This window comes from Rhizoctonia solani, chromosome 1 (genome assembly GCF_016906535.1).
Source record: "Rhizoctonia solani chromosome 1, complete sequence".
Classification (NCBI taxonomy): domain Eukaryota; kingdom Fungi; phylum Basidiomycota; class Agaricomycetes; order Cantharellales; family Ceratobasidiaceae; genus Rhizoctonia; species Rhizoctonia solani.
This window is the reverse complement of record NC_057370.1, coordinates 895580-919890: the sequence shown is the minus strand read 5'-3', so window position 1 is coordinate 919890 and position 24311 is coordinate 895580. Positions and strand designations below refer to the sequence as shown.

General features: G+C 47.2%; 9 protein-coding genes across 9 annotated transcripts; 4 read left to right on the top strand and 5 right to left on the bottom strand.

Annotated features, from left to right (window-relative positions):
• Positions 1-89: 89 nt before the first annotated feature.
• Positions 90-2866, top strand: RhiXN_03778 (origin recognition complex subunit 3; the record flags this gene model as incomplete). The annotated part of the gene is made up of 13 exons (XM_043323595.1): positions 90-134; positions 191-224; positions 277-350; positions 405-525; positions 579-802; positions 862-952; positions 1001-1085; positions 1141-1297; positions 1356-1475; positions 1527-1987; positions 2044-2247; positions 2294-2369; positions 2423-2866. The coding sequence occupies 13 exons, from the start codon at positions 90-92 to the stop codon at positions 2864-2866; spliced, it is 2136 nt and encodes a 711-aa protein (XP_043176014.1).
• A 649-nt stretch (positions 2867-3515) lies between these two features.
• RhiXN_03777 (uncharacterized protein) lies at positions 3516-4032 on the top strand (the record flags this gene model as incomplete). Its single annotated transcript, XM_043323594.1, has 3 exons — positions 3516-3523; positions 3573-3693; positions 3760-4032. 3 exons carry the CDS (start codon positions 3516-3518, stop codon positions 4030-4032), a joined length of 402 nt encoding a protein of 133 aa, XP_043176013.1.
• A 1824-nt stretch (positions 4033-5856) lies between these two features.
• Positions 5857-9063, top strand: RhiXN_03776 (DDE superfamily endonuclease; the record flags this gene model as incomplete). The annotated part of the gene is made up of 9 exons (XM_043323593.1): positions 5857-5916; positions 5966-6095; positions 6144-6712; positions 6863-7140; positions 7189-7869; positions 7920-8064; positions 8558-8584; positions 8639-8983; positions 9037-9063. The coding sequence occupies 9 exons, from the start codon at positions 5857-5859 to the stop codon at positions 9061-9063; spliced, it is 2262 nt and encodes a 753-aa protein (XP_043176012.1).
• An 809-nt stretch (positions 9064-9872) lies between these two features.
• RhiXN_03775 (genome maintenance protein) lies at positions 9873-10894 on the bottom strand (the record flags this gene model as incomplete). The annotated part of the gene is made up of 5 exons (XM_043323592.1): positions 9873-9939; positions 9992-10069; positions 10124-10252; positions 10306-10453; positions 10507-10894. The coding sequence occupies 5 exons, from the start codon at positions 10892-10894 to the stop codon at positions 9873-9875; spliced, it is 810 nt and encodes a 269-aa protein (XP_043176011.1).
• A 123-nt stretch (positions 10895-11017) lies between these two features.
• On the top strand, positions 11018-15365 carry RhiXN_03774 (SPC97/SPC98 domain-containing protein; the record flags this gene model as incomplete). The annotated part of the gene is made up of 12 exons (XM_043323591.1): positions 11018-11322; positions 11376-11502; positions 11573-11605; positions 11662-12127; positions 12186-12247; positions 12299-12409; positions 12472-14118; positions 14166-14348; positions 14395-14585; positions 14640-14667; positions 14719-14804; positions 14855-15365. The coding sequence occupies 12 exons, from the start codon at positions 11018-11020 to the stop codon at positions 15363-15365; spliced, it is 3750 nt and encodes a 1249-aa protein (XP_043176010.1).
• A 297-nt stretch (positions 15366-15662) lies between these two features.
• RhiXN_03773 (BAG domain protein) lies at positions 15663-16183 on the bottom strand (the record flags this gene model as incomplete). The annotated part of the gene is made up of 2 exons (XM_043323590.1): positions 15663-16012; positions 16081-16183. The coding sequence occupies 2 exons, from the start codon at positions 16181-16183 to the stop codon at positions 15663-15665; spliced, it is 453 nt and encodes a 150-aa protein (XP_043176009.1).
• A 1506-nt stretch (positions 16184-17689) lies between these two features.
• RhiXN_03772 (BAG domain protein) lies at positions 17690-18652 on the bottom strand (the record flags this gene model as incomplete). The annotated part of the gene is made up of 2 exons (XM_043323589.1): positions 17690-17719; positions 17780-18652. 2 exons carry the CDS (start codon positions 18650-18652, stop codon positions 17690-17692), a joined length of 903 nt encoding a protein of 300 aa, XP_043176008.1.
• Positions 18653-19485: 833 nt separating this feature from the next.
• RhiXN_03771 (uncharacterized protein) lies at positions 19486-20904 on the bottom strand (the record flags this gene model as incomplete). Its single annotated transcript, XM_043323588.1, has 2 exons — positions 19486-19551; positions 19618-20904. 2 exons carry the CDS (start codon positions 20902-20904, stop codon positions 19486-19488), a joined length of 1353 nt encoding a protein of 450 aa, XP_043176007.1.
• Positions 20905-21413: 509 nt separating this feature from the next.
• On the bottom strand, positions 21414-24251 carry RhiXN_03770 (Serine carboxypeptidase; the record flags this gene model as incomplete). Its single annotated transcript, XM_043323587.1, has 11 exons — positions 21414-21694; positions 22226-22466; positions 22527-22607; positions 22658-22903; positions 22963-23077; positions 23130-23446; positions 23494-23562; positions 23616-23683; positions 23733-23856; positions 23921-24135; positions 24194-24251. 11 exons carry the CDS (start codon positions 24249-24251, stop codon positions 21414-21416), a joined length of 1815 nt encoding a protein of 604 aa, XP_043176006.1.
• Positions 24252-24311: the final 60 nt, after the last annotated feature.

Here is a 24311-nt window from a genome sequence, read left to right as displayed (position 1 = left end):
GACTTCTGCCTTTTGCATTAACACGAGGCATCGAGAGACAGCTCGGACCCAGTCAGAGATACACTCTGAATCTCAGCAAGCATTATTAGATGGCGTCTGCACATGAAAACCCCTCCCAGCTACCAGCAACCGAGGTTGGCACGCTGTACTGAAACGTGAACGCCGCGTCTCTAACCGAGCTATATGGCAGGGCACCACATACATACCCTTCAGGCCTCGAAAAGGTAATAAGCTCATGCTACACAATAATCACTTGCTAGATAGGCTGCAACTTAGGTACCGGCAGCTCCAAGTCACGTATTCTAGGAGGTTATCACCAAGCATGGGATAGATGTCGAAACAGAATAAACGTAAGTCACAAGCCGTGTTCGTGCGAATATCAATTTACTTAATCTACGGATTAGCAAGTGATACTTGAACAATGTCAAGATACGATCAACGAGCTGGTCGAATTTGCCGGGCAGCACGAATCAACCCAAGATTCAAGTCTGGGACTTCAAGAAATCCCGACCGCATTGGTCGTTGGTAAATATCCCTTGATCATTTTTTTACTTCTTCCACTCATACCTCGCCACCAGGCAAGGACCGTGCTCTGCTTTCAGCTCTGCTCACCCGGGCTACCCATATCCTGACACATCCCGAAGAGGAGCAGGTTGCTGAAGGAAAGGGCAAGCAAAAAGCACGTGCGCCTCCGTTGGTGATACAACTCGAAGAGGGAGATTGCACCAATACGATGTCTGCGCTTCGAGCCCTTGTTACAGGGTTTATGGCTCAGCTTGAAGAAGCGGATCCTGACAAAGAGGTTAGTATCCGAGATACAGTCGCAAAGGAACAAAAAAAGGTGATACATAAAGATTGTAGCCTGCTGCTAAAAAGAAAGTAACTGCTGCCCTTGCTCCTTACGATATGGCAAGATTAGTGGCTGGGTACGATGACTATTATTCATCTCAAGGTGGGGTGGCAAGTGGCCAGTTGTTTCCCAAACTAAATTGTTACCCAGACGATTCTCCGAACTTGGTTGTAATACTCGATCGGATGGAAGTGTATGATGCAGAAGTTTTGCAAGACGTTATATACGCGTGCAGGTAAGATAGTTTTTGCGTCTCTAATAACGTAATATTCATTTTTTATGCTCTGCAGTAAATGCCTTGATAGCCTTCCATTCATCTTTGCCACTACGCTCTCCGATCCATACTATCTCCAAAGAGCTTTTACAACTGCGACTCGTGCGATGTTGGATCCTAGCATATTTCGCCCATCGTCTGGAGCGGCGTTGTGTTCTGAGGTTGTCCAAAAGGTGCGCCTTGGTGGATATTTGTTGATTTATATGCGTCTGAGTATACGACGCTCAACAGGCAATGTATGGCTATGATTCCCCTTATGATATTTTGTTAGGGGAGGCGTCAGTAAAAACATTGAAAGATATTATTGATAAGACCGACGGTAGAATTGAAGCTCTAATCACCACGCTTCAGGTACCATCGTTTTCATCACGTATTGACAGGTTCTGACAGCCCGTACTCTAGTTGATATATGTCGAACATTTTCGATACCAAGGCTCATTGCTAGAAGCAGTACCATCTCTTCATGATAAACCCGAGCCAAATATTGCACTCTGCGTTCACAAGGTTGAACAAGCCGAGCAGTCAGTTCGAGATGCTCTCATGGCGCTTATGTTTATCTATAAACGACTGGATCCACTCTCGGACGGTTTTAGAATAACCAACCCACAGAATCTTGACCAGACCCAGTACACTCCTGAGTCGATGGTCAATAAACTGCATATCGAGCATGCGAAAACCGTGCAAAACATGAAAACGCTTGGCTATGGACTAAATGTCTTACACCATTTGACTTTCAAGTTTCATTCCCTTGGGTCCTACCGACAGGAAGTTCCCCTGGGCTTCTTGGACTTGTTAGAGCTTGAAGCTCGGGGAGGTGATCACCTCGAGAAATATGCTACCTGGATGCTGAAGAGGGGCTTTGAGTAAGCTCTACTTTTGACTGTTGAGTCCTGGCAACTGGCTGACTCTTAGTGCGCAGCAACACATCTTTATCAGACTCTGCGGATATGGTTCGGGAGGTGTTCAAAACACACTTTGCTCGGGGAGGCAAAGACTACCAGTTGCCGTACTCGGTGGAACTCTCGGAGGTTGCAAACTATCTATGGGAATGTCAGGTGAAGAGCTTACCTTTTGGCGCTGAAGATAAAGCGCGATTGGCTTCGTACTTCACAAAGCATATTAGGTCGGCGATTTGACATTATACTGTCCACAGCTAATCCCTGCTTCAGCTCTTCGTTTGGCCTCCGCTATACAGCGCCGTACGGTGAGCTATACTACACTGACACATCCGCTGGATTAAGGGAGGTAAGTAGCCCATGAGGTTTGCTCCGAGCAACTTACAAGTTTAACCCCACTAGACACTCGACCCTGCGCCCAGAAGCGTCATTCTGTCAGCTTTGATTCGCCCAGGGGCATACTTCAATTGTGAATGTTGCGATCCGGAAGAAACATTCGCACCCGAGTCCATGGCTCAACGACCCGATACATGCATCCTCTTCCAGCGCAGCTTGGACGCTGGTAAACTTCTCAACATAGCCGATTGGTTTGGCTCATTTGTAGCTGTCGTGCAACACGAAAAGGTGGAGCGGAATACTGCCCAAACAAGCGCGCATGGCCTGCGTACCCGAAGAAGGCGTTCAACTGATATTGATGTTGACGGAGAGGATATGGTTGAAATACAGAAAGAGTACCAGGCGCGATTCATTGAATCTGCTCATGAGTTAGAGTTTATGGGGCTTATCCAGGCGACTGGAAGGAGAAAAGAGCATGTGATGAGAACAGTTTTTGAGACGACGGACTGATTATCCCTTCTTTCACGTTGACACACATTTCCAATTTATTGATTGATCTTATTACTGTCTTTCCGCAAGATCCCTTCATCCACCTAATCATGTATGCGAAGTCAAAGTAATAGACACCTTAAGCACCACCACTATTTCAAAAAGCGGTGGCCGATTTCTCCCCTTAGCCCGGCCTAAAATTGTCTCAAAAGCTTGTACATTTTGCTGTCCGACGTTAATATCCCCTCCTTCACAATCAGAAAGTTTGCTGCTTGGCGGCGTTCGCCCGAACTGGCTCACCACTTTTTGAAATTGTGGTGGTGCTTAAGGTGTCTAATAGATAGTATGGATCGTGCTATAGCTCCAATATCCCGAATAATAAGAAATACTAGACAAGCCACAAGCACTCAAAATTGATCCGGGGTAGCCCACACGATACTAGCTCCCTATTGTGATTTTGTGCATACTCGCGTATTAGCAAACCCAAGTGACCATCCAGGTGACCATTACTTAATCATCCGATCGATATTGGGAAGGGAAATGGAAATATGTTTTATAGCCGTTTTGTGGACTTGCCAATGCACCCTTCATGTATATATGCTCCAATTGCCTTTGCAATCGTGGACACCAAAATGAATCTATTGTAGCTCACCTGCAGGATGAGGGTGAAATGAAAGAGTAAGTGCGGGGAATGCTGTCCGAGCAGATTGATTGACGGTGCTGTCAGAGCAAACACGCTGCAGGAATATGTCGAAGGGCGATACCCCAGTGAGAAGTCAATTGGCCGTCTGTACGATATGGAGCTCTCGGTCTTTAATGATAGGCTGGAGGCCGATGTGCGAGCCAGTGTGGGTAGGATAGTGAATGGATGATCGATGTGGGTGGGGTGCTGGCTGAACTCTGGAACGTCTCAGGGCACAGTTGCGTTTATGTCTTCCCAGCTTCTTTCGGAAGAGCCAGTGCAGCACACGTTCATGCACGACCTTGATTCGCTCCTGTGGGTGCTGGTGTGGCTAGTTGCCGTGCGTGCGCAGGAGGATAATCAGCATAATGCAAATTCGCTACGTGAAGAGGTGTATTCATCTGACGACAGCTTCAAGTATTCATTTGTTAATATCTCTGAAAGAGCTCGTTCACAAATGGCGAGAATAATCGATCTGGCGGACACGGAATGGGAGCATACATAGACAGTTATAAGACGCTTTGCCCAATTCCTCAGCACGGCTTTATATGCTCCGAAGTATACCGGTCCTTTGAAGCTTTTCCAGCCACCACCCTCGCCAGGATCGAATAAGGCCAGCGGAGAGGAGAAATGGAGGTTGATTAAGATTCTGATTGACATCTTTGATGAGTCGACTGTCAAACTACAATCCTCCTTCCGTTGATCACGATTCTTCAATGGTCAACTGGAGGTGGGCCTATATGTGGCTGCTTTCAGACGCCCCCAGAGTTCGGTTGGTCGGTGCTATGCGAAATAACTGATTTCTTTCTTTGCTCATCTAATTTTGGCTTGCCATTCATCATGTGGAGTATCGGTTCCTGCCTGGACACACTTTCATTCATGTCTCTGCCGAGATCCTTACTATGTTTGTTCCTCGCTTGCTGTACAGGGTCCAAGAATGCATTTATTGTCGTTAAGTTTAGGTCACGGTCAAGCTTGCCACCTACCAGATAGAGCAAACTTAGACTCGCTATCATGACAACGCAGGTGTACACGTATACGAGCGACATCAAAACTATGGAAGGTCTCAGTAGGCGCCACAGCTATTTTTACAAGTGATTTGGCCATTTTGGTGATGTAACCAAGAGTCAGACCCGAATAAATTGATCGGGTGTTACATCAGTACTTAATCGTAGGGCCCCCCGCTTCCGAGAGCTGCCCATGTATGCGGGCATGCGTCCATCGAATGGCCTGCCGCCCCAACGCTGACTATAAACCGACAGGCGAGAAGACGCCCGGGCCACGTTGGTGGGTGAGTATGTGAGTATGACTCACCTTCAAAGGCCAGAAACGAGGCTCACTATTAAAGTACATGTTTCCGGTCACAAAGGGACTTTTGCTATCTTATACATTTCTTCGTTCGAGTTATGTTTACGACCTGTTCCTGTTGTTTCATATTAAGCTTGTGAGAAGTGTTTTGCATATGCATGATGTTCGCTTCAATCCCTTGGCGCAATATCATTTTTTTTTTTGGCTGCTCTCCCCACTTACTACAAGTTTCGATGACGGGCTGATCCTTTTCTAAAATTTCAGTACTTTTTGCAGGTAACTATAAACGGCTGGAAGAACTGCTACACATACATCACTTATTTCGACCGGTCTCGTGGAAATTCATATGCACCCGAGCGGAAACCGCTGCAGACCCTACAAAGCTTTGCACCGGTTCGAATGCGATAATCAGTCCCTTGAACTCAGGCTTCCATACGTGCTCTATAAGTAAACGCTCGGTTTCATGCTCCATAAATAGGCCTGTACCCTCGAAAATAGACGCCCACCAATCCCTTCCTGACGTCAACACAGCTATGGCAGAGCTCACAAATACACCAACTCTGCATCATGGGTGGATCTTTAAGGCGTTCTGGTTTGGAGCATGCATTTTGACTCTAGGCTACGCTAGTAAATACCACCAACGAATTGTGAAATGGCGGGCGTACGACCTATCGAATAAATACCCAGAGCGTAAAGGAGGCGTCATCCATTGACCGCTAACTGACTGTGGAGCCACGCTTTTTGATGGCGCTTAGGTCGCTTTTATCAGTAAATCCCCATTTTCTCCTTTTCTCGGACAGATTTGACGATTCTGAGAACGGACATCTCTGCGCGTCGAGCCTTTACATCTGTATATACATTTTGTTTTATCCCATTCGGCTTTGTTTTGGCTGCGCACTCCTTTGATTGCGACCGCTTAGCTCAGCATACGAGAGAAACTCGGTGGCAGTCCATGCGCGCAAGCTTACTAACACAGTCCGGGGGACCGCTAACTAGATTGAGTGAGCAACCATACTTCCCAATGACTATCAGCAATAAAAAAAGGCAGCAATTACAGGCTCTTGAAAAGGCCAGGGCCAATGTAAGTGTGTCAAATAGATCTTATGAATTTTATTTTGATATCATGGTAGCAAAAACGTATAAAAACAGCTCATTTTGACAATGAAGACAACAACAACAAAAGTGTATTCAAGCCACTGGACTTGTACAATGACTCTGAGACATCACTCTGCAGACTAGGAGTGGATGTAGTCTATATAGGTTGGCTCTTTAAGCAGATTATGCAAATTAAATGACTTACTGGAGCAGCCCCTGACCCCTGTGGCTCCGAACTGGATCATCCTCCAGCTTATCCCAATTCCCCCAATTCTTTTGACTCTGACTCTTCTGATTCTGAAGGAGATTCCGACTCTGGCTCTAGCAGTGGAGAACTCCCATGGGAACTTAGTTATTACCGCCCACCAACTGTTGCCCAAGCGCAGACAGCACTTGCCACACTTGATTCTGCACGCCGGACCCAACTTCCATCAGGTGGATACAAGTACAAAGACCTGGACCGGATCACTGCTGAGCGATACACTGCAATACAAGCCTGTCTGAACCAATTCCTTGAGGCTGAGCCAAAAGGAAAGAAATTTATTCAGGCATCCAAGGATGCAGCATGTATGCATAATCGAAGAGATACATATGCCCAAACAATCCGTAAATGGACCCGTCGACTCATCAATTATGGTGACTTACCTGGGAATATCCAAGGTTGGTGGAACGTATCCACACTGGAGGATGAGGATGTGTCATCTGCAATCAGGCTTCACTTACAGAAAGCTGGGAAGTTGGCGGGTGCACAGGATGTGGTGGACTTTCTGTCTGATCCAGAGGTTCGGAAAACACTGGACATCAAGAAAAAGATTAGTCTTTGAACAGCACAACGCTGGCTCTCTCGGGCTGGTTTTTCTTGGCGATCTGAACCTGTGGGCCAATACTTTGACGGTCACGAACAACAAGATGTAGTTGAATACCGGCAAAAGGTATACATACCTTTCCTGAAGAAAATCGAGCGGCGGCGAATAATTTATAATCGGGATGGTGTTGAAGATCCTACACGTCCATTGCGATTACTACCTGGCGAGAAACCCATTATTTTGTGGTTTCACGACGAGACAATTTTTTACGCAAACGATTGTTGTAAAGTTCGATGGGTCTTTGTTGGAGAAAGCCCAGTACCACACAAGAAAGGAGAGGGGTGTAGTTTAATGGTGGCCGACTTTGTGTGTGCAGAGTTTGGGTGGTTGCGTGGACCGAATGGGTAAGTTGCAGTGGAATGTGTATTGCTTGAAACTCACAATGAATCTAGTGAATCTGCGAGAGTAACAATGTTTCCCGGGGGCAACAAAGATGGATGGTTTACAAACAACCGTGTCATTCTTCAACTAGAGGATGCTGTCAAAATTGTCAACGAACACTTCCCCCAGTTCACTCACATATTTGTGTACGACAATGCTCCTTCGCACACGAAACGCTCGCTTTCCTCACTTTCCGCTTATGGAATGCCCAAGGGTCCGCTTCTGGACTGGCCTTACTACAAGGACAAGGACGACAAACGCGTGTTTGTGAGAATGGAGAATGGTTTTCTCCCAGACGGCTCACCCCAGGAGTTCTATGACCCAAACAAACCCAATCGTTTCAAGGGAATGTCGTGGATTCTTCGAGAGCGCGGTCTCGGTCATCTTGCCGATTTGAACGCAGTTTGCACGAAGGGATGTGAACCAGGGAAGACTGACTGTTGCTGTCGTCGGGTAATGATGAACCAGCCAGATTTCAATAATCGTGAATCAGGCTTACAAGAGGCTGCTCGAGAGCTGGGAACTGAAGTGGTATTTCTCCCAAAGTACCACTGTGAGCTGAGTATGATAGAGCAAGTCTGGGGATACGCAAAAAGAGACTATCGAGATAATCCCCCTAATAGTAGCTCAAAAAAGTTGAAGGAGAACGCACTAAAGGCATTAGAATCACCCCCAATTTTATCGATGCGCAAGTATGCCACCTTATAACTCTACTTTAGTTGGTTGTTCACTTTTTCATTAGGTTCGCTGCTCGTTCTCAACGTTTTGCCGATGGATATGACCATGGTATGGACGGGTCCCAAGCTGCTGCGTGGGCTACAACGATATTCAAACATCACCGAGAGACCCCAGCACATATTCCGTACGACGAGATTGCTCCTAACTATGTACATACAACAAACAATTAAATTCTTATTTTCAATCGCTCTTTCAACTTGGAACATAATTTCAGTCGGTCAGTAGGCCCCCGGACTATGTTAGTAAGCTTGCGCGCATGGACTGCCACCGAGTTTCTCTCGTATGCTGAGCTAAGCGGTCGCAATCAAAGGAGTGCGCAGCCAAAACAAAGCCGAATGGGATAAAACAAAATGTATATACAGATGTAAAGGCTCGACGCGCAGAGATGTCCGTTCTCAGAATCGTCAAATCTGTCCGAGAAAAGGAGAAAATGGGGATTTACTGATAAAAGCGACCTAAGCGCCATCAAAAAGCGTGGCTCCACAGTCAGTTAGCGGTCAATGGATGACGCCTCCTTTAAAGCGTATTCAAGTTATATAAGCTCCAAGGACGTTGGATTTAAGTCTTCAGAGAGGGCGAAGCAACAAGTAGGTTTTCCCAGGTCGGACTCGAGGTTGGTTGAACTCACGCATGCTTGTCCAGAAAGAATGGGATCGACTAATCATGCCGGTGCATGTTACTATTATTTATAATTAATACTCAAAATCTAATATGAGTGCATAGCTCTCCGTTATTACGGCAACTAGTGCCGCGGCGTTGGCCATACCTTCCCCGTTCGATACTCCAAACTTGAACTGGGTTGCGACAGCGCTTTACGTTGTAGCATTCGGTCTCTCTCTTGAAGGCCTCGTCCTGATCATGTACCTCACAGTATTTGGCGCAGGATCTGATCCAGAGATGATTGGTCGTCTGGCCTCGGGTAAGGGCTTTTTGGTCGGGATGTCTGGTCCTGTGGCGTTTGTCACCGCGTTACCGACAGCCATTACAACCTATTCCTCCTTGTTCTTGCTCGCCGGCCTGCTGGTAATGACTATAGTAGCAGACGATCCAAGCGATATCAAGGATCATGTTAGGGCTTTTCAAACGATTGTACTCGTTCCTGTAGGCCTGATGCTTGGTAGGCCCTCCTCATCCCACTTCAGCCTTGAAGATAACGCTAATCGTGTATAGTATGTTTGTTGGGTACAGTTGCTGGGTGCGAATGGTTTGCACACAGAGAGCGGCATAAATTCAAATATGAGCGGGATGAAGAAAAGCATGTGGCTGGTACTCACGTCGCAAAGCACCAAGCTATTAATCACTTGGAACAACGAAGGGCCGAAACTATGTAATTCGAACACGATCCATGAATAGGTCTACAACAAAAAGATCAACCTTACCACTATAGTTATATGGTTTATTAGTGTCGTGTTTAACTACATATAAAATTCCCAATGATGCTTATGATCGAATCAAGGCCCACAAGCGCTTCGGCCCGGAGATGCCTGGATGTATGCGCACGGGCCACTCACGTGAGGTATAAATACAGCCCGCCCCTGCACCTCCAACTTTCCTTAGAACATACTCAGCTAGGATCTATTTATAGTTTCTAACCGAGTCTTGCAATTTCACAATTGCCACTTCTTCAACCTCAGTCGATGAGAGGATGTCCCAGCTCGAACCGAGACCATATGCGGCTCACGCTGTATTCGATGACGTTCTGGCCTTCAAGGTCGGGAGTTGTGGACAACTGTCTGATGAGGCTATCTCTTTTTTTCTCACTTGCCTTGGGCCTAACCCTATTACATTCTGCATTAACATTAGTGTTTATGCTGTTGTTTAACGAATATATTCTGAATGGTGATCTAAATTTTCATCATTTGAATTGGGAGTACAAATAAAATAATGGGGATTTTTGATGTCGCTTTATCATCTATAGCTATGTGTATCGCGAGGTGGCAACAAAAAGATATGGAATCTATGCACGTGTAGACTCCTTGTAGGGGTAGTCAAACTTGGCATCCTTGCGCCTCCAACGCTTTTGCCTGAGTCGAAGCTGGCTCAGTACAGATAGTTTAGTGAGAGGTGTAAACGTACACTTTTTTGCTAGGAATATGCTCGACAAAGGCCTCGACGCAGTATTTGGCCTTGAACTCTCGGATAAACCGAGGATCCCTGTGATGAGCCACCTGTTTGTTTGTTGAAACCACAGCAAATGAATGGACGCACCAGAGTTCACTTGCGATTCCCAAATCCTTGCAGCATCGCATGAGAGCATTACTCTTTGCTGCTTCAGTAGCAGTTGCGATGCCTTCTTGATCAAAGTATTCTTGTTCTCCTCGAGCAATACTCACAAGACTATAATTTATATAATTATGCCAGCATCTTATCGAAAATGAATAACAACCTACCGCCCAAGACACACAAGCGCATACTCCCTGCTAACAACCTTGGGACTGACGTTGATTCCAGACCGAGGAGCAAGCCCCCAGCCTCCAGGGCCAAATGCCCTGTTCAATATTCTACGGTACTTGATTTCGGGCAGATAGAGGAGCCCATCTATATTGCGAGTTTAGTGACGATACTTGGCGCTCAATCATATACAGGCCTACCTGGTTTAACCTCAACGTCTAGTGGATCTATCGGAGCCATGAGAATTTCCGCAGCCTCTTTAGGGAATGGCTGCGAAGATAGTCCATGGTAACTCGTATACCAATCCATTGGCAAAGAGCCTGGCGGTACATCGGGAAGTTCACCGGTTTCCTCTCCCTCAGTCAATTGTTTGACATCAACCTCATTGGCAGTTGTCGGATATGCCTCAACTATGTCTGGGTTCCCCTGCCCCGCTTTGCTGGTAGCGGCCCTCGCAGTAGTCTTTGGAGCGATTGGTTGGGACTTGGGGTATGTAACTTTCGGAGTAGTTGCAAATATAGTATGAGATACTGAGAAAAGCCGAGCTGAAAAGGAGGGATAAGCCAGAGCTCGCCGGGCGGCAAACATGTCGAATGAAACCAAGGTCAAACCTGACGAGCCACTCTTCTTCGATCTCGAATTAGGTAATACCGGCGCTTCACAACGTCTTCGTGCTCCCCACCACGGGCTTAAGACCGAACGCCTGTAAACATGAAGAAATACATAATGACCCCGTCGTCCTCGGGGAACAGACCGGTATCTCGCATGAGTACGGCAACGTCGGTTCGCGCCGTGTCAAGGCTCTCCAGCCGCACCACCACGACTGCGCGATTACGTTCAAGTCATGTTCAGCACACTGCCGCGCTTTTACGGAATCTAGTGCAACAAGTAACTGGAGTTGGCCCAGAAGATGACCCTGATGAATTCCAGGAGTATATGGCGGGGGCACTGGATACGGTACTGAACACTTCAGGGCCCACCAATGACATGGCCAGTGTTACGAAGAGGATTGCCGGGTAAGTTGGACTGTATATCACTTAAATTGATCTAAATTTGCGGATATATACAGGCATCGTGAGAAGGCTCGCATTCACCTTCAAAATGACCTTGCGGATGCAATTACAACTAGCTTTAGACGTATGAACGCACTAGTCGATGTGGATCCGGAAGACAGGTCTGCAGACGACCCAATCAAGGTTCAAGGTAGCCTACATCGCGTTTTTTGAGCATGATGGATTGACGCCAGCAATTTATTTTCTCGTGCAGCGCACAAATCTCCCTGAGATGCTTCAGCTCCTGGTAGGTCTTCACGTAGCCAACCTTATATTGACATTCAACTTTTATTGGATCATAAGATTGAATTGTCTCAACCTCCGACCAACACTACGCACGACTATGCATACGATTTACTTAGGGAAGTTCATGCACCTCCACCAGAACCGAAAGACTTTTGGAAACAAGTCCTGGAGGAAGAGCCACTGGAGGGGGAGCATTGGAAAACCCCATGGGATGATGAGGATTGGGATACGAAGACCCTGTCTTCGCATCCCTCCATGGAGTTGGAGTCCAGAGGGTCCCTATCGAGTCCAGAGCCTGCTGCTGAAGACAGAGCTTCACTGATTGAAAGTAATGAAGGAGATGAAGACGAAGGGCGTCCCAACCCGTTTTCGTATGCGGATTTTACTCAACAACGCACTTTAAATGATGCGCATAATTTATATGAAGCTTTGTGTGCAGATCAATATTGGAGACCTCGGTATGTGAACGAAGCAGCGAGAAGGGCCGAGAAGGAGTTTAACGTCAATGATCCAGCTACACTTGGTAAGTTCCTTTTCAGTTTTCTGTATGCAAAGTATACCAAGATCCTACGGTTTTCAAGGCCCCTCATTTGAACGTGCACTCGAAAAGGAGGCTGGTTCGTTGCTCCCTACTATCAGAGAGGTACACATATATTGTCCTGCCAGTATAAGGCTTATCATCTCGTGATGCTAGGTCTACATCGACGAAATAGACGTCGTTCGAGACGTATTGATATCAATGCAAGGTCGAAGTTCCCTAATATTTACCTTTCATTACGATGGAACTCTGTTTCGGAAGGTGGAGGTATGGAATATATCTGTTTCCAGCCCGCCTGGCATGGTCGCATACCAACCCACTTTATGCAGCATTCGTCCAATTTGCCTCGGGTCTCTCATTTGACAATTACTGCATATCGGTCTCTCCTTTCGACTTTTGCGACTACCGCGACCATTCTTCACCACCTTCGTATTTTTATGTCTTCGGTACTGCGCAAATCTATGAATGCCCCACGGGCATTCAGTTTGCACCAACCAGACCTTTCTCTCGCCAATGTTTCGACCAGTTTAGTGCTCACAAGTGGCCATGGCCCAAGTGGAAATCAATCATGTCGAGCGCTGGATGCCTTTGCCGAAGCCGTTGGGACAAGAATTAATGCTCTCGATGCGCACTGTGCTGGCTTAGAGGAACAGATATGCAACGCCCGACTCGGCAGTGGGTTAAGAGACAACTCAGAGCCAGTAATAGTTTCCCTTCTTAGTCTTCGGCGCCGTCTCGACAAATTCATGACTAGGACCTTTGATATTCTTTACGATCTTATCCGTGCTCTTCCAGACGAGCTTCCTACTCAGACTTATGCTCATCCTCGAGCATATTATTCGACTGTCGCCAATTCAACAATCACCATACTTTCGCCCTTACCAATATTCGCAATACAAAATATTCATCCGGCACTCCTAAACAAACGGTTGCTAGACAGGTTACTCGTCGCTGTGCGGGCATGCAATCGAGACGGAGGACAATGCGGCGATACTAAATCAGCATCTGATCAAACTTTATACCCCATGGACGGAGGAAGCTCTCAACTCATGGATGTTTTTATCTCTACCGCTGAACCCATATGGGCTTCAGTAGGCGCCTGGGTCAAGTGGGGCATTGATGTAGGCGGGAGTGCGCTGGATATTGGCCTTGGTTCTGTTGAGCAGGCGGTACGAGCAGATGATTTGTCCCACGACAAGGAGTTCTTCATTAAGAGGCGGGAGACTGTTGATGTCGCATCTCCAGACTTTTGGACGACTGGATACGTTCTGCGAACAACTACAGCGGAAGATGAAAGCGATGACGAGGGAGCTCTGGATGCACAAATGTCACATATCCTAGCCAGGAAAGCTCAAGGAGTTTTCTATCCCGGGATGGGCGGGAGTGTCCAGAAACAAGCGCGAACTCTCGTACCAAGTTGCCTGATACCAGTTGCAGCCCGTATTTTAGCCTCAGGAAAAGCTGTTGGCTTACTACGCGGGATTGGCGTATGGGGGGCAATTGATGGCGACTACGACAGCGAAGATGAAGACCATGACCATGACCAAGACCGGGATGAGGATAACGACGATGATTGGCCTTCGTTCGCTGATACTCTAAAGTCCTCTGGTGGAGTTACCCTCAGAGATGTTTCGTTTGAAACCGGCTCGTTAGAAGATTTGGGTCGCTATAACTTGGACGATACTATCTTACCCGAGTCGTCCTTTTCGATTCGCTCATCATCGCCAACAGACACAATTTCTGTGAGCGACAAATACCCCTTGGCCTTCAATCTTGCTGCTGAGGTCCTCCTGAATGACCTTCCTCATATATTGGCCGACCGAGTAGCGCCCAGATGTCAGATTGCCGCATTCCGCCTTAATAGGGTGCTCATCGAGGACTGCGAATTATGGCGTCACCTGTATGCGATGGAGGACCTTTGTTTCATGCGCCGGGGAGATATAATGACACATTTCTGCGACAATTTATTTGCCAAGGTTTGAAATATCTCCATATCTCAGACCCAATACTTATTACTCGACAGATCGATGCGCAGAAGCCGTGGAGTGACTATCATCTACTTAACTCTTTATTTAGAGATGTTATATCGGCAACCTCGACCTCATGGATTGACCCAGGTCGGGTGCGTCTTGTATACAGAGGGACTAAAACAAGGTCTTCAGCACGGTCCATACGCGCTGTTCATGGATTAGAAGTCGAATATGAGGTAGGCTATATTCGGCTAGAATAAAATGATCTCTAACTCCTGTTAGTTCCCTTTCCCCTTGCCCTACGTGTTTGGCACCAGCGCGCTACACCTATACTCCCAAGTATTTGTCCTTGTTTTACAGTTACGGAGGGCAAAGATGGTTCTGGATCATATCCTTGTTCGCGATCACGGCACGAGTCGTCCGGAGCTCAAGGTGATCTATGTCTTAAGGGGACAGTTGACCTGGTTTGTCAAGTAAGCTGAATCTTTGGAAAACTCATGACAAGCTTGTAACACAATATCTCCTAGCACATACATGAACTATATCCTGACGAACGTTAGTAGTTGAAACGCATATGTAGCACTTAGTTCTAACCATATTTCATAGGTTATTCATAGCCAAGTGCTTCGATTCCATAGAGAGCTGGCTGATGCAAACTCATTGGACGAGATGATTGTTAAGCATAAGGACCAGTATGTGGGGCATCATTTAATATGATAAAAATCTGATCTTATCTTCATAGTATCGAAACCGTCCAAGAGCAGTGTTTCCTTCACAGCAAGGATGCTGCAATCCATAAGACTGTTCTTTCTATACTCGATATGTGTGTCCATTTTGGGGATCTGTTTACTTCAGTTGTTGCGGATAATACTCTGGATATTTCACGGCCCATCATGGTGAAAGGGCGTCACAGCAAACGAGATCGCTCCCGTCGTCAGAACCTTGTTTCTTTCGTTCCGCCTTCCGAATCGGATAACGTTTCTACCACTTCGACAGAGCTGGACGAGACGGAATACGATTCGGAGGATGAAAGCGTTCGAGAGGGCATTACTGAGCGGACAACAATTCTGGATCCAACCTTTTTAGGGCCTGAAGATGAAGAACCAGGCGCACGAGTGGAGCGCCTGTCCAAAACACTAGACACTCTCATCCGTACTCTTCGAAAGAGAGTAGAATTGATTACGGGAGAAGGAGGACCCTCAGCTGGCGCCTTTGGGATGCTTGATTTCGCACTAGAAGACTGGGACCTGTAGTAGTAGAATACTGCGATTTGGGCTTATCAACAATATATTATTGGGAGATATAGTACCATTAGATCATTAGACAACGTCATGTAACTAAGTTAGAGAGGAAACGAAGGAGCCCGTGGTTACTGCGTACCCCCGAAGCTAAACCCAATAGCTTGGGAGATATTATGAAATGACACATTTAAACAAATTGACCTATCGAAGTCTAAATTTCTTCAGCTACCAGATAGTCCAAAAATGTTTGCTAGGTCGGTTATTTGCTTGTATCTAACAATGAAGTCACTAATTGGGCCTCCAGTGGCCTTATCGACCCATTAACAAACTCACGTTATGCCAGACAGCCATCTTCCGACGCTCTAACTCTTCGAGCTCCTCCTGAACTTGTGCTATTGCGTCCGCCTTTGAACTCCTTACTGCCTCGTCGCCCTTCGTCTTGATCCTTTGGAGCCTGTTTGATAGCTCTTCCAGCTTCTTGTAATGTTCATTTACGGCCGTGTTTCTCTTGGTGTCTGCAAGCTGGGGCACTTGCCCATTCGCTGGAGCTTGTTGAAAGTCCAAGGAGTCTGGAAAATGAAAGGTATCCACACGAGATTCCAACTCTGCAAGAGCTTCTTGAATATCATTATGTGCCTCAGTTGGATCAGTCCGGGAAGCTTTGAAACCAAGGAGATGTGAAACTACTGTTCTAGCATAACAACATGTATTCATGGGCCATACTCACCAGTTTGGCAAAGGTTCCATTCGCTATCATGTGTCGTCCGTTGAAACATACCGTGGACATATTCTGCGTACGAGCCCCATGGGGCCGCAGAGATGACCTGCATCGGCAGCAAAGCCGGATAATAATCTATTGCAGTCGCAGTTGTACCATAAGGTTTGCTACCATAGTGGTGGGCTGTGGGGTGCTGGGAATACATATAAGGTCGATAATAATATGCCATCGTCGTTCACGTAGAATGATTCGTTCTTGTATGTGGCTGGCTGGAGCTGAGCTACAGAGTGTTATCTCGAGCCGAGCCATTTATACGCACGCGCTGGTGGCTAAATCTGGCTGCATCGGGAGTCCTCGGTGTGAGATTTACTTGTGTACTGGGTAGTGGGGTAGTAGAGCACCCAAGATCGACCTGAATGCAGCTATCCGGCCATGCATAGTGTGCGATATCAATGAGCTACGGCTTCTGTACTGAAACGAGATAATTCTGGCCGGAATAGGTCTGGTGCTCTTGTACAGAGCTGTCTGTCGGTCTTCGCTCAATATGGAAGCATCTGATGGGATTGGTCGTTGGCATACTCTGACTTCATTTTTCACCCGCGGACTGGAATGAAGGAAGTTTATCTCAAATTTGGACTTATACCTAAGTGTGAGCATGTGAGCCGCAGCTCGTGGAGGGATCACATGTGGTACTTGACCGAGGGTGGAGGTCGCGGTCACGTGAGTCGGGCGGACACCATTCCATACTGTGATCTTGGGGTGGTGTACTGGGCGTAAGGATTCAGAGTGTTCTCGCGTTTTTCAGCACCCACCCACCATCCCTCAATTTCTGACACATATTTAACGTTTTTATTTATTTGTCACACATCTTATCATATATGCATTCCTATCATATCCATCCATGTGCGGTTCTCTCCCACCCCAAGCCTTTGATCCGGACGGTCGCAGTCTTGGGTGGCCCGGCCAACGACTCTAGGCCACCTGCGAGCGGCTACGGGATCCCCCTCTTGTACCGTGTACAGAACCCACATAGCATACATAGTGACCGAAGCATAGGTTAAGTGCCAGGTATTTACGAGTGAATGTATACCCTAATCATCAAGCTGAGCTGACCGAATAATGTAGCACTGCATCGATTTGCGTCGTGCAATAGCGATCACTTCCAATACGAAGCATTTTGCGATGGCTTCCTTCGGAAGATGGTCGGCTCCGTTATCGGGTCCTCTTGCTCCGGCTCATCTATTCTTTAAACTGCGACAGCTCACATATCCCCCCCCCCCGTGACGAATAATGTTGCCTTAACCTAGCGCATGGCAATCATTCCCTCCCCAATATATATACTATTTTGCCTAGAATTAGGACATGCCTACTAGCCATGTCGGTTTGACCGGATAATTTTTCCCGAGTGAGTGGCAATCGGTTGGTAGACACATAAGCCCACGTTGTCCGAACCGAGTGGATAATCAATACATTTAAATTGTCGCTACAGTGAGATACTATCAAACATAACCATCCAAACTTAGAAAAAGAATACGAAAGGGTAAAAAAAATATTAAGTGGTTCTGAAAACACTCGTGAAATCGAGTGGCCTGTAACGGGGGGACAACGGTTCGAGGTATTAAGCACTAATACCTCGCTCATAATTGAACTATAGGGATCCAATCTTGTACATTAGCTCCAATATTAAACTGATCTAGCGCCCACTCACGTTATACAATGCCATTGACTCCATCCGTTTTAACCTATCGAGCTCTGAGAGCATTCGTTCTACGGCTTGCTTACGCATCCGTTGTATTTCCTCATTACCGTGGGATTCAATTGCATCTAACCTCTCTAATAGTTTTTCGAGTTTATGGTTATGTTCAAGGAGCGGCTTGCTTGTAGGTGTAAGCATCATCCTTGGGAGCTCCCCTGCGCCAGGAGTCGTAAACTCCAGATTTGAAGGAAATTTGAATCCTAAGATAAGAGTGTGGAATTCGTACACCACTTGACCCAACTCTTTGTGCGCTGTAGATGATGCGGGAGTAGTGAAGTCGTTGAATGGTAGTTCTGTCATGCGCTCTTGTTCAGGTATGATAGGCGGAGCCGGTGGGTAATAATTCTGAGACCCAGAATACGCTTTCGTCTCTGGAAGGTAGGAGTGGCCATCTAGCTCTGGTTCTGCTACGCCATTAATAAGGTCCTTCCAAAGAGAATGTTCAGACCCGTGTGGGGTGTAAGGCCCGCTACTATCGGATTCTTCGCCAGATATGCGGGTGTCTGTGAAAGACTCTGAGACAGTCAACCTTCCAGCTAAGGTATCAATACCACTAATATTTGTTTCGGGGCGGGCTCGATAGACTTCAGGCTTGGAGGTTTCAGAGTAGATTGAACGGGTATATATATTGCTCCTAGCGCGTATAGCGCGAATCCGATCGCTGCACGCCTCGTGCTCTTGAGCCGTGGCGTTGTGGGGTATGTAGGGGTAGCTTGAAACTGGGGTAACCTGGGCGAAAGGACGTGCGTATTGCGATGTGAACTCGTGGTGGTAACTCGGAGTTATTGGGGACTCCCCGTTGGAGTAGGATGACCTAGAAACCATGACTTAAGTACGAGATGAAGGTGGCACAAGGATGCTCTCGGTCTCGAGCTTCGCGAATGGGAACAGCTATATGCTTGTAAGTATAAATTGGATAGGCTTTAAATCAGCGTCAGATATTATTGAAGAGGTATTCAGTAGATGAAGGGTGTCCGTAGCCGTTAGTGAGAAATGCGAGTAGCCACCCTCGCTATATAACACCGATGTTTGGTTGTATTTGGCGTATGGTAGTTTGGCGCTTGAGTTATAGCTGTCCAATTGGTTAGCCAGGAGACATCTTTAGGCGCGCCGAGCAGTGTAGCCGATAGGTACCAGCAGCTTAGTACTACTATATTAGGGATGTATTCGGAGGAATTGGTGGGAGTCTACTTATACAGTCATATGTTGCCACCTAGGGAACTAAGGCTGTGTTGTGGTTGGAAAACATTGCTCTATAAGTATATTGTGAGTCAAAGGATGTTCCGATGGGGTGACACAAAGACGGATTACTCCTGTGCATGCGACGTTTCTGCAGTGATTCCGGTCTGTTCTTATAGATATGGAAGGCTTGGACACACTATCTGCTGGGCTTGATTAGAAGATCGACGTTCTGGTTGAAGTAGTTGACATTGACAATCATATTTGTATGAGTGGGGGTATTTGACGAAAATACAAAGTATGTGCCCTAAAGGAGAGCTATCTTCCCAAGCGGAGATAACAGTACAAAGTGAGGATAGTGAAACACAAACAGATAAAACATGGTACAAATGGTGCATAGTAAATAATGATACATAATAAACAACCGTATAAGTGACATGACATAACGTTATAAATGAATTGCCTGGCTCAGTGTGGATTTATGTCGAGCCTGGTGGAGCAGTAACTTGTATGCGCGGCGTCTTCTTCCAGCGTTCATAGTGCATCTAAAAACCAGCGACACAGGCCGGTTAAATACGACCCTTACAAACCGGCTGATCAGGAGGACTTACATTATCCCGCACCATCTTCTCCATTCGATTCAGTTGTTCAAGCTGCTCTTCAATCTTAGTTACAACCCGCTTGCGAGTGCACTTGACTCGGGAGTCTCCGAAAGACTGAATTTCGTCCATGCTCAGTAGAGACTTCTCCAAATAATCTCTATGTTCGATTAGAGATTTATTGCGCACAGTATATGGCAACGGAGGGAACTCTCCGTTTGGAAACCTCTCTCCAAAGTCCAAAATGCTGGGGAATGTGAACTCCAAAACGCGGGCGTTAATCTGGTACTCGATGTCCTCTATGTTCTCTATTATCTTTTCAAGATCTGAAACAGGAGCCGAGGGAAGACTTGGAAGGGAAGTTGGTGGAGAGGCACTTCTAGGAGAGGATGCTCGAGAAGATGCTCGAGAGGGCGCTTGAGAGGGTGCTCGAGAGGATGCCCGAGAGGGTGCAGTATAGGATGGGACCACGATTCTCGGGATATCGACCGGCTTTGAAGAAGGAGAAGCCTCGCATTGTCTTCGGCTGTACTCGTACTGCGCCTTGATATGAGGCGGAAGGATAGTCTCCGGTGGCATTTCATCGCACATGTCACGCACATCATCTCGCCATAGAGCCACCTTGGCTGTGAAGGGTGTGTTAATTCCGCCCACAGAGCGACCAGCATCGGATTCGTTGTCATCGTCAGATGTGGAAGGGGCCGAATGTGTCAGCGATGGGGCGGCCCGAGAGCGGTGAGAGCCTGTGGCTGAAGAGCAGCGACGGTGTTGTACTGGAGCTTGGACGTTGAGATATTGTTGTGGCTGTGGCTCAGGTTCGATCCGCGTCCGTGACTTGGAGCGTGCAGAGCGACCACTGGTGGAGTGACCAGATCTCACATGGGTGGAGTGAACGGACTTAGTGTCTGTTGAATAAACGGAATAGGCATCAGGGAGATACGTAGGGCGCGCATTTTCCAAATGATTTGACAGTGCTTCATAGGAATATGCTGGTTCGGGATCACGAGAACATGCAGACCTTGTATCAGTATGATGAACAGAGTACGCTTTACGGGAGTAAGTAACTCCTGGGTCCAAGGCAGGGACTGCAGGCCCAACATCTCTGGAAGAAGTAGACCTCGTTTCATTGGAATGGGTGGACCTGGCATAATGGCTCGAGTGCGAATGATAGGACTTCACATTCGCGTCGTCGTGCCTACGATAGCTGTACGAATTTGTATCTTTATGGGTGGAATGACAGGGCACCCCGGAGTATGGCGAAAGGTAGCCGGGGGCGGGAGCGTATTTGTACGTCGACATCGTCGTAAAGGAGATCGGTAGGTATGGAATATGAAGGTCGACCAATATAAGTGGACCGTGCCACGAGGAGATGGGCGATAAGACAGAGGGGGCGTTATGTCGTAGTGAGCTCATGTCGTCCGCCAGGAGGATGGTTATATGCAGCGTGGCAACTGCTTATGTAAGATTGCCTTCCATTGTGCCATAGGGTATGCATAACGGGTGAAGGAAACAAGGACTGGGTGGCCAATCCATGCTGTGCCTGGAAGAGGAATGATTCATTTCGTGGGACTGAGGAAAACGTGACTGATACCTGCGGACGCGTATGCAAGCCGACAAGGGAACCAAGGGAGAGTCTTATTATTCCCATAGTTAGAATTGGGCTATACGAGATGAAATGCTCCAAAACGCGAGGCTAGAAATGCGCATAATTGTTATGTCAATGGACAAAGTCCTTGAATGAGCTTTTTTGAATTCTACCTAACTAATGTACGTCCAAAGTCTATGCATGCATACCAAACCCAAATCTACTACCTCCGCCTCTTATCCCCATCTTCACTCCCACTATCATCACCCACATCAAATATTGGCTCGCTCTCGCCTCGCCTATCTCGGTCTTGGCCGAAATCATCACGCGACACTGCAGCACCCACATTAGTAGACAAGGGTATTCGTTCTTCTTGGTCCTGCTCAGTCGGCAAATTTACCCGACCGAGTTTTGCGGAGCGTCTTGAGCGCCAAAACAAAAACAACCCGATAAAAACGAGGATAATGACTAGGATGAGCGCTGCCGAGCCTGCATTGTAGTACGCTGTATACGAAGCAATGTGTTAGTTCCAGATTTGACGCATAATATTTGATTCGGCAGGGTTAAGGATTTGAGTCAGTGTAAGAACACCAAATTCAATTCGTGCCGGGACATAAGGCAGACCAAAGATCAGTTCCAATCTTGGAGAAACGCCGCATGCAAGGTGAAGTTCAAAATCAGTCGCAAGATGGGATGTTACAGATGCCCCCTTGACCCAGAACACGTTTAAGAGAAAGGCAAGGCATCACCGGTCCTCTTCTTCACCGGGAGTATCACCCGAGTGGAGCTTAAAAGCAGCATCTGGCGCCAGGCAAGGAAGGTCTCTATCGTGTAGAAGAACTCGACCACGATAGGAGCACCGCGCGGCCTGTGTTCTAGGGGCAACCTCCAATCTTCATAGGGGGTCCCAAATAACAGTGCCTCGCCACTATAGGAAACCTCCACTAGCTAATATAGGATCTCCCATATAGCAACTCCACCCAATCCAATCCATGCCAAAAAAAAGCCATCCAAGTTTACACATGTCGAACGTACCTTCCCACATTGCCTTATCCTGCTCTGTGTTAGTTTTTCCTTTATCGGTTCCTTCGTCTGTCGCGTTCTTCCCAGGCTCCAAGCCGGCCGAAATAGGCTTGACCTCGTCTCCCACTTTGGACGAAACAAGAGTTGCGCTTCCTCCTGAAAGTTTCGCAAAATCGACCTCCATAAAACGAAGAATCATATCGTGCGCAGCCAGAGGTACGTCGTAGGGAACCATGTGTGATGCGCCTGCTACCTACGGAGTGGGATAGTAAGGAAGGTCCAGACTTTTTGAATTATTTTCCGATAGACATACCTTGACGTATGTCAAATTTCTTGACTCTTGCCACCACCCAGCCTCAGTGCCGTTTACGCTCCACCCAGCAGATGTCACATTCTAATCCGCATAATTAGTCGAAATCTATAATAAGTAGGAGAAGGACTCACGCCCATCCCTTTCCCTCCACTCCACGACAAATCAGCGATCAAACGTTCAGTGCCGAGGTAGTTGCATATATAATCTTGATCGCCGCTGAATAACAAAATACGCACGCCGCGTTCAAGGAGTCCTGGAAGGAGAGTCACGGACGATGGGGACGTTTTCGTATAGAATGCCTGCCCAACAGAGCCTCGACATTCGGTCCATGCTTCAGCCTTTGCAGTTGCGTGCAACGCCGAGGTCACGTCCTTCCGCTGATCGGGCCAAAGATTTCAGCCAATCCGATGATAGTGATAATAGGAAAGAGACATACGCGCAAGTAAGTGTATACATCTTTGAGGTCCGGGGGCCAGTTCATTCCGCAAGCCGGGTACTCGTCTGAAAGCCGGATATCATACACGTTTAAACACATTTTCTTGCCGTTTACGCTATCGACCCTTCATCAGCCTGGGGGATGGTCCAACAAAGAGATAGACATACGAAGTAATCAATGCATCCGTCACACTATTCATGACAGTTTCGCAGTCGCCAATGTTTACATGCGACTTGGTCGAATTAAGCGCTTTCCAACATTTATCCATTGTCTTCTGAATGTTGCCAAACTCTTTTGAGTCACGTTTGATGAGACCCTTGTCGACTGCAAAATCAACATAGGCGGGGTACTGGTTGCGTCCGTCGATCCATCCATTACCGATGGCGATCCCACGCAAGGGGGAAGAGGGGGAAGAGGTTTTGAGTAAGGCGTCGGCGATGTAGGGTATGTATTGACCAGCAAAGGATTCGCCTGATAGGTAAGTCTATCAAGACAGTTAGTGGAGCAACCAATTGGGTCTAGAGCACTGACATCCATCTCTTCGAGCTCCGGGAATACTGCATAAAAGTTTTTCATGAATTGGACCACATGTGAGGCAGCCTGTATACAGGCTATAAGCACCTTGAATCGGTGTTAGTGTATAAGAGATATACCTCATCCAATTCATGCAAATATTTATCTGTACTGGTGTACGAAAAGCCAGTACCAGGGGGCTGATCGACTGGAAAGGAGTGAGTCGAGTATATTGATTGGGTGCGCAAATAGCTTACCGTATACCACATGTGTATACTCCTCCCATCCATTTTCAATAAGTTTCAACCCGCCTTTGCCATCAACCCTCCAGGGCCCGACTTCCATCATAAGTCCATCAAACGAGGAGCATCCTGGCCCACCCTGAGAAATGACATTAGAATTGATTTCACGGTTCTAAGACACAAATAAACCAATTCCAACTCACGTTAAACCAGAATATAACACGCTCCCGATCAGCAGTGCGCCGAGCCTTGGTGTAGACGAAATACAGATGAGCTTGGACATCTTTCGAGTGCTCTGCACTAGGCGGTTTGGGGTCGGAGGGTAAGTGACCAGCGTATACATGTAAAGGATGATCATCGGTGTGTTGCGGATTTAAGTCCGGGATGTGCTTTACGTAGAACGACGCCGCGCTTGGAGCTGCGAACCAAATGAGTTAATTATAAGCAAAATCAATAATATCTTGTATACGACTTACGCGCTGGAGCTGCTTTGACCAGCCCTACTATCGCTAACGCCAGTAACCCGAGCTTCATCGTCGTAGTTGGATGTGCTACTAATAACTGCGGGCGACGTGTCGGGGTCCCCAGCCCTGA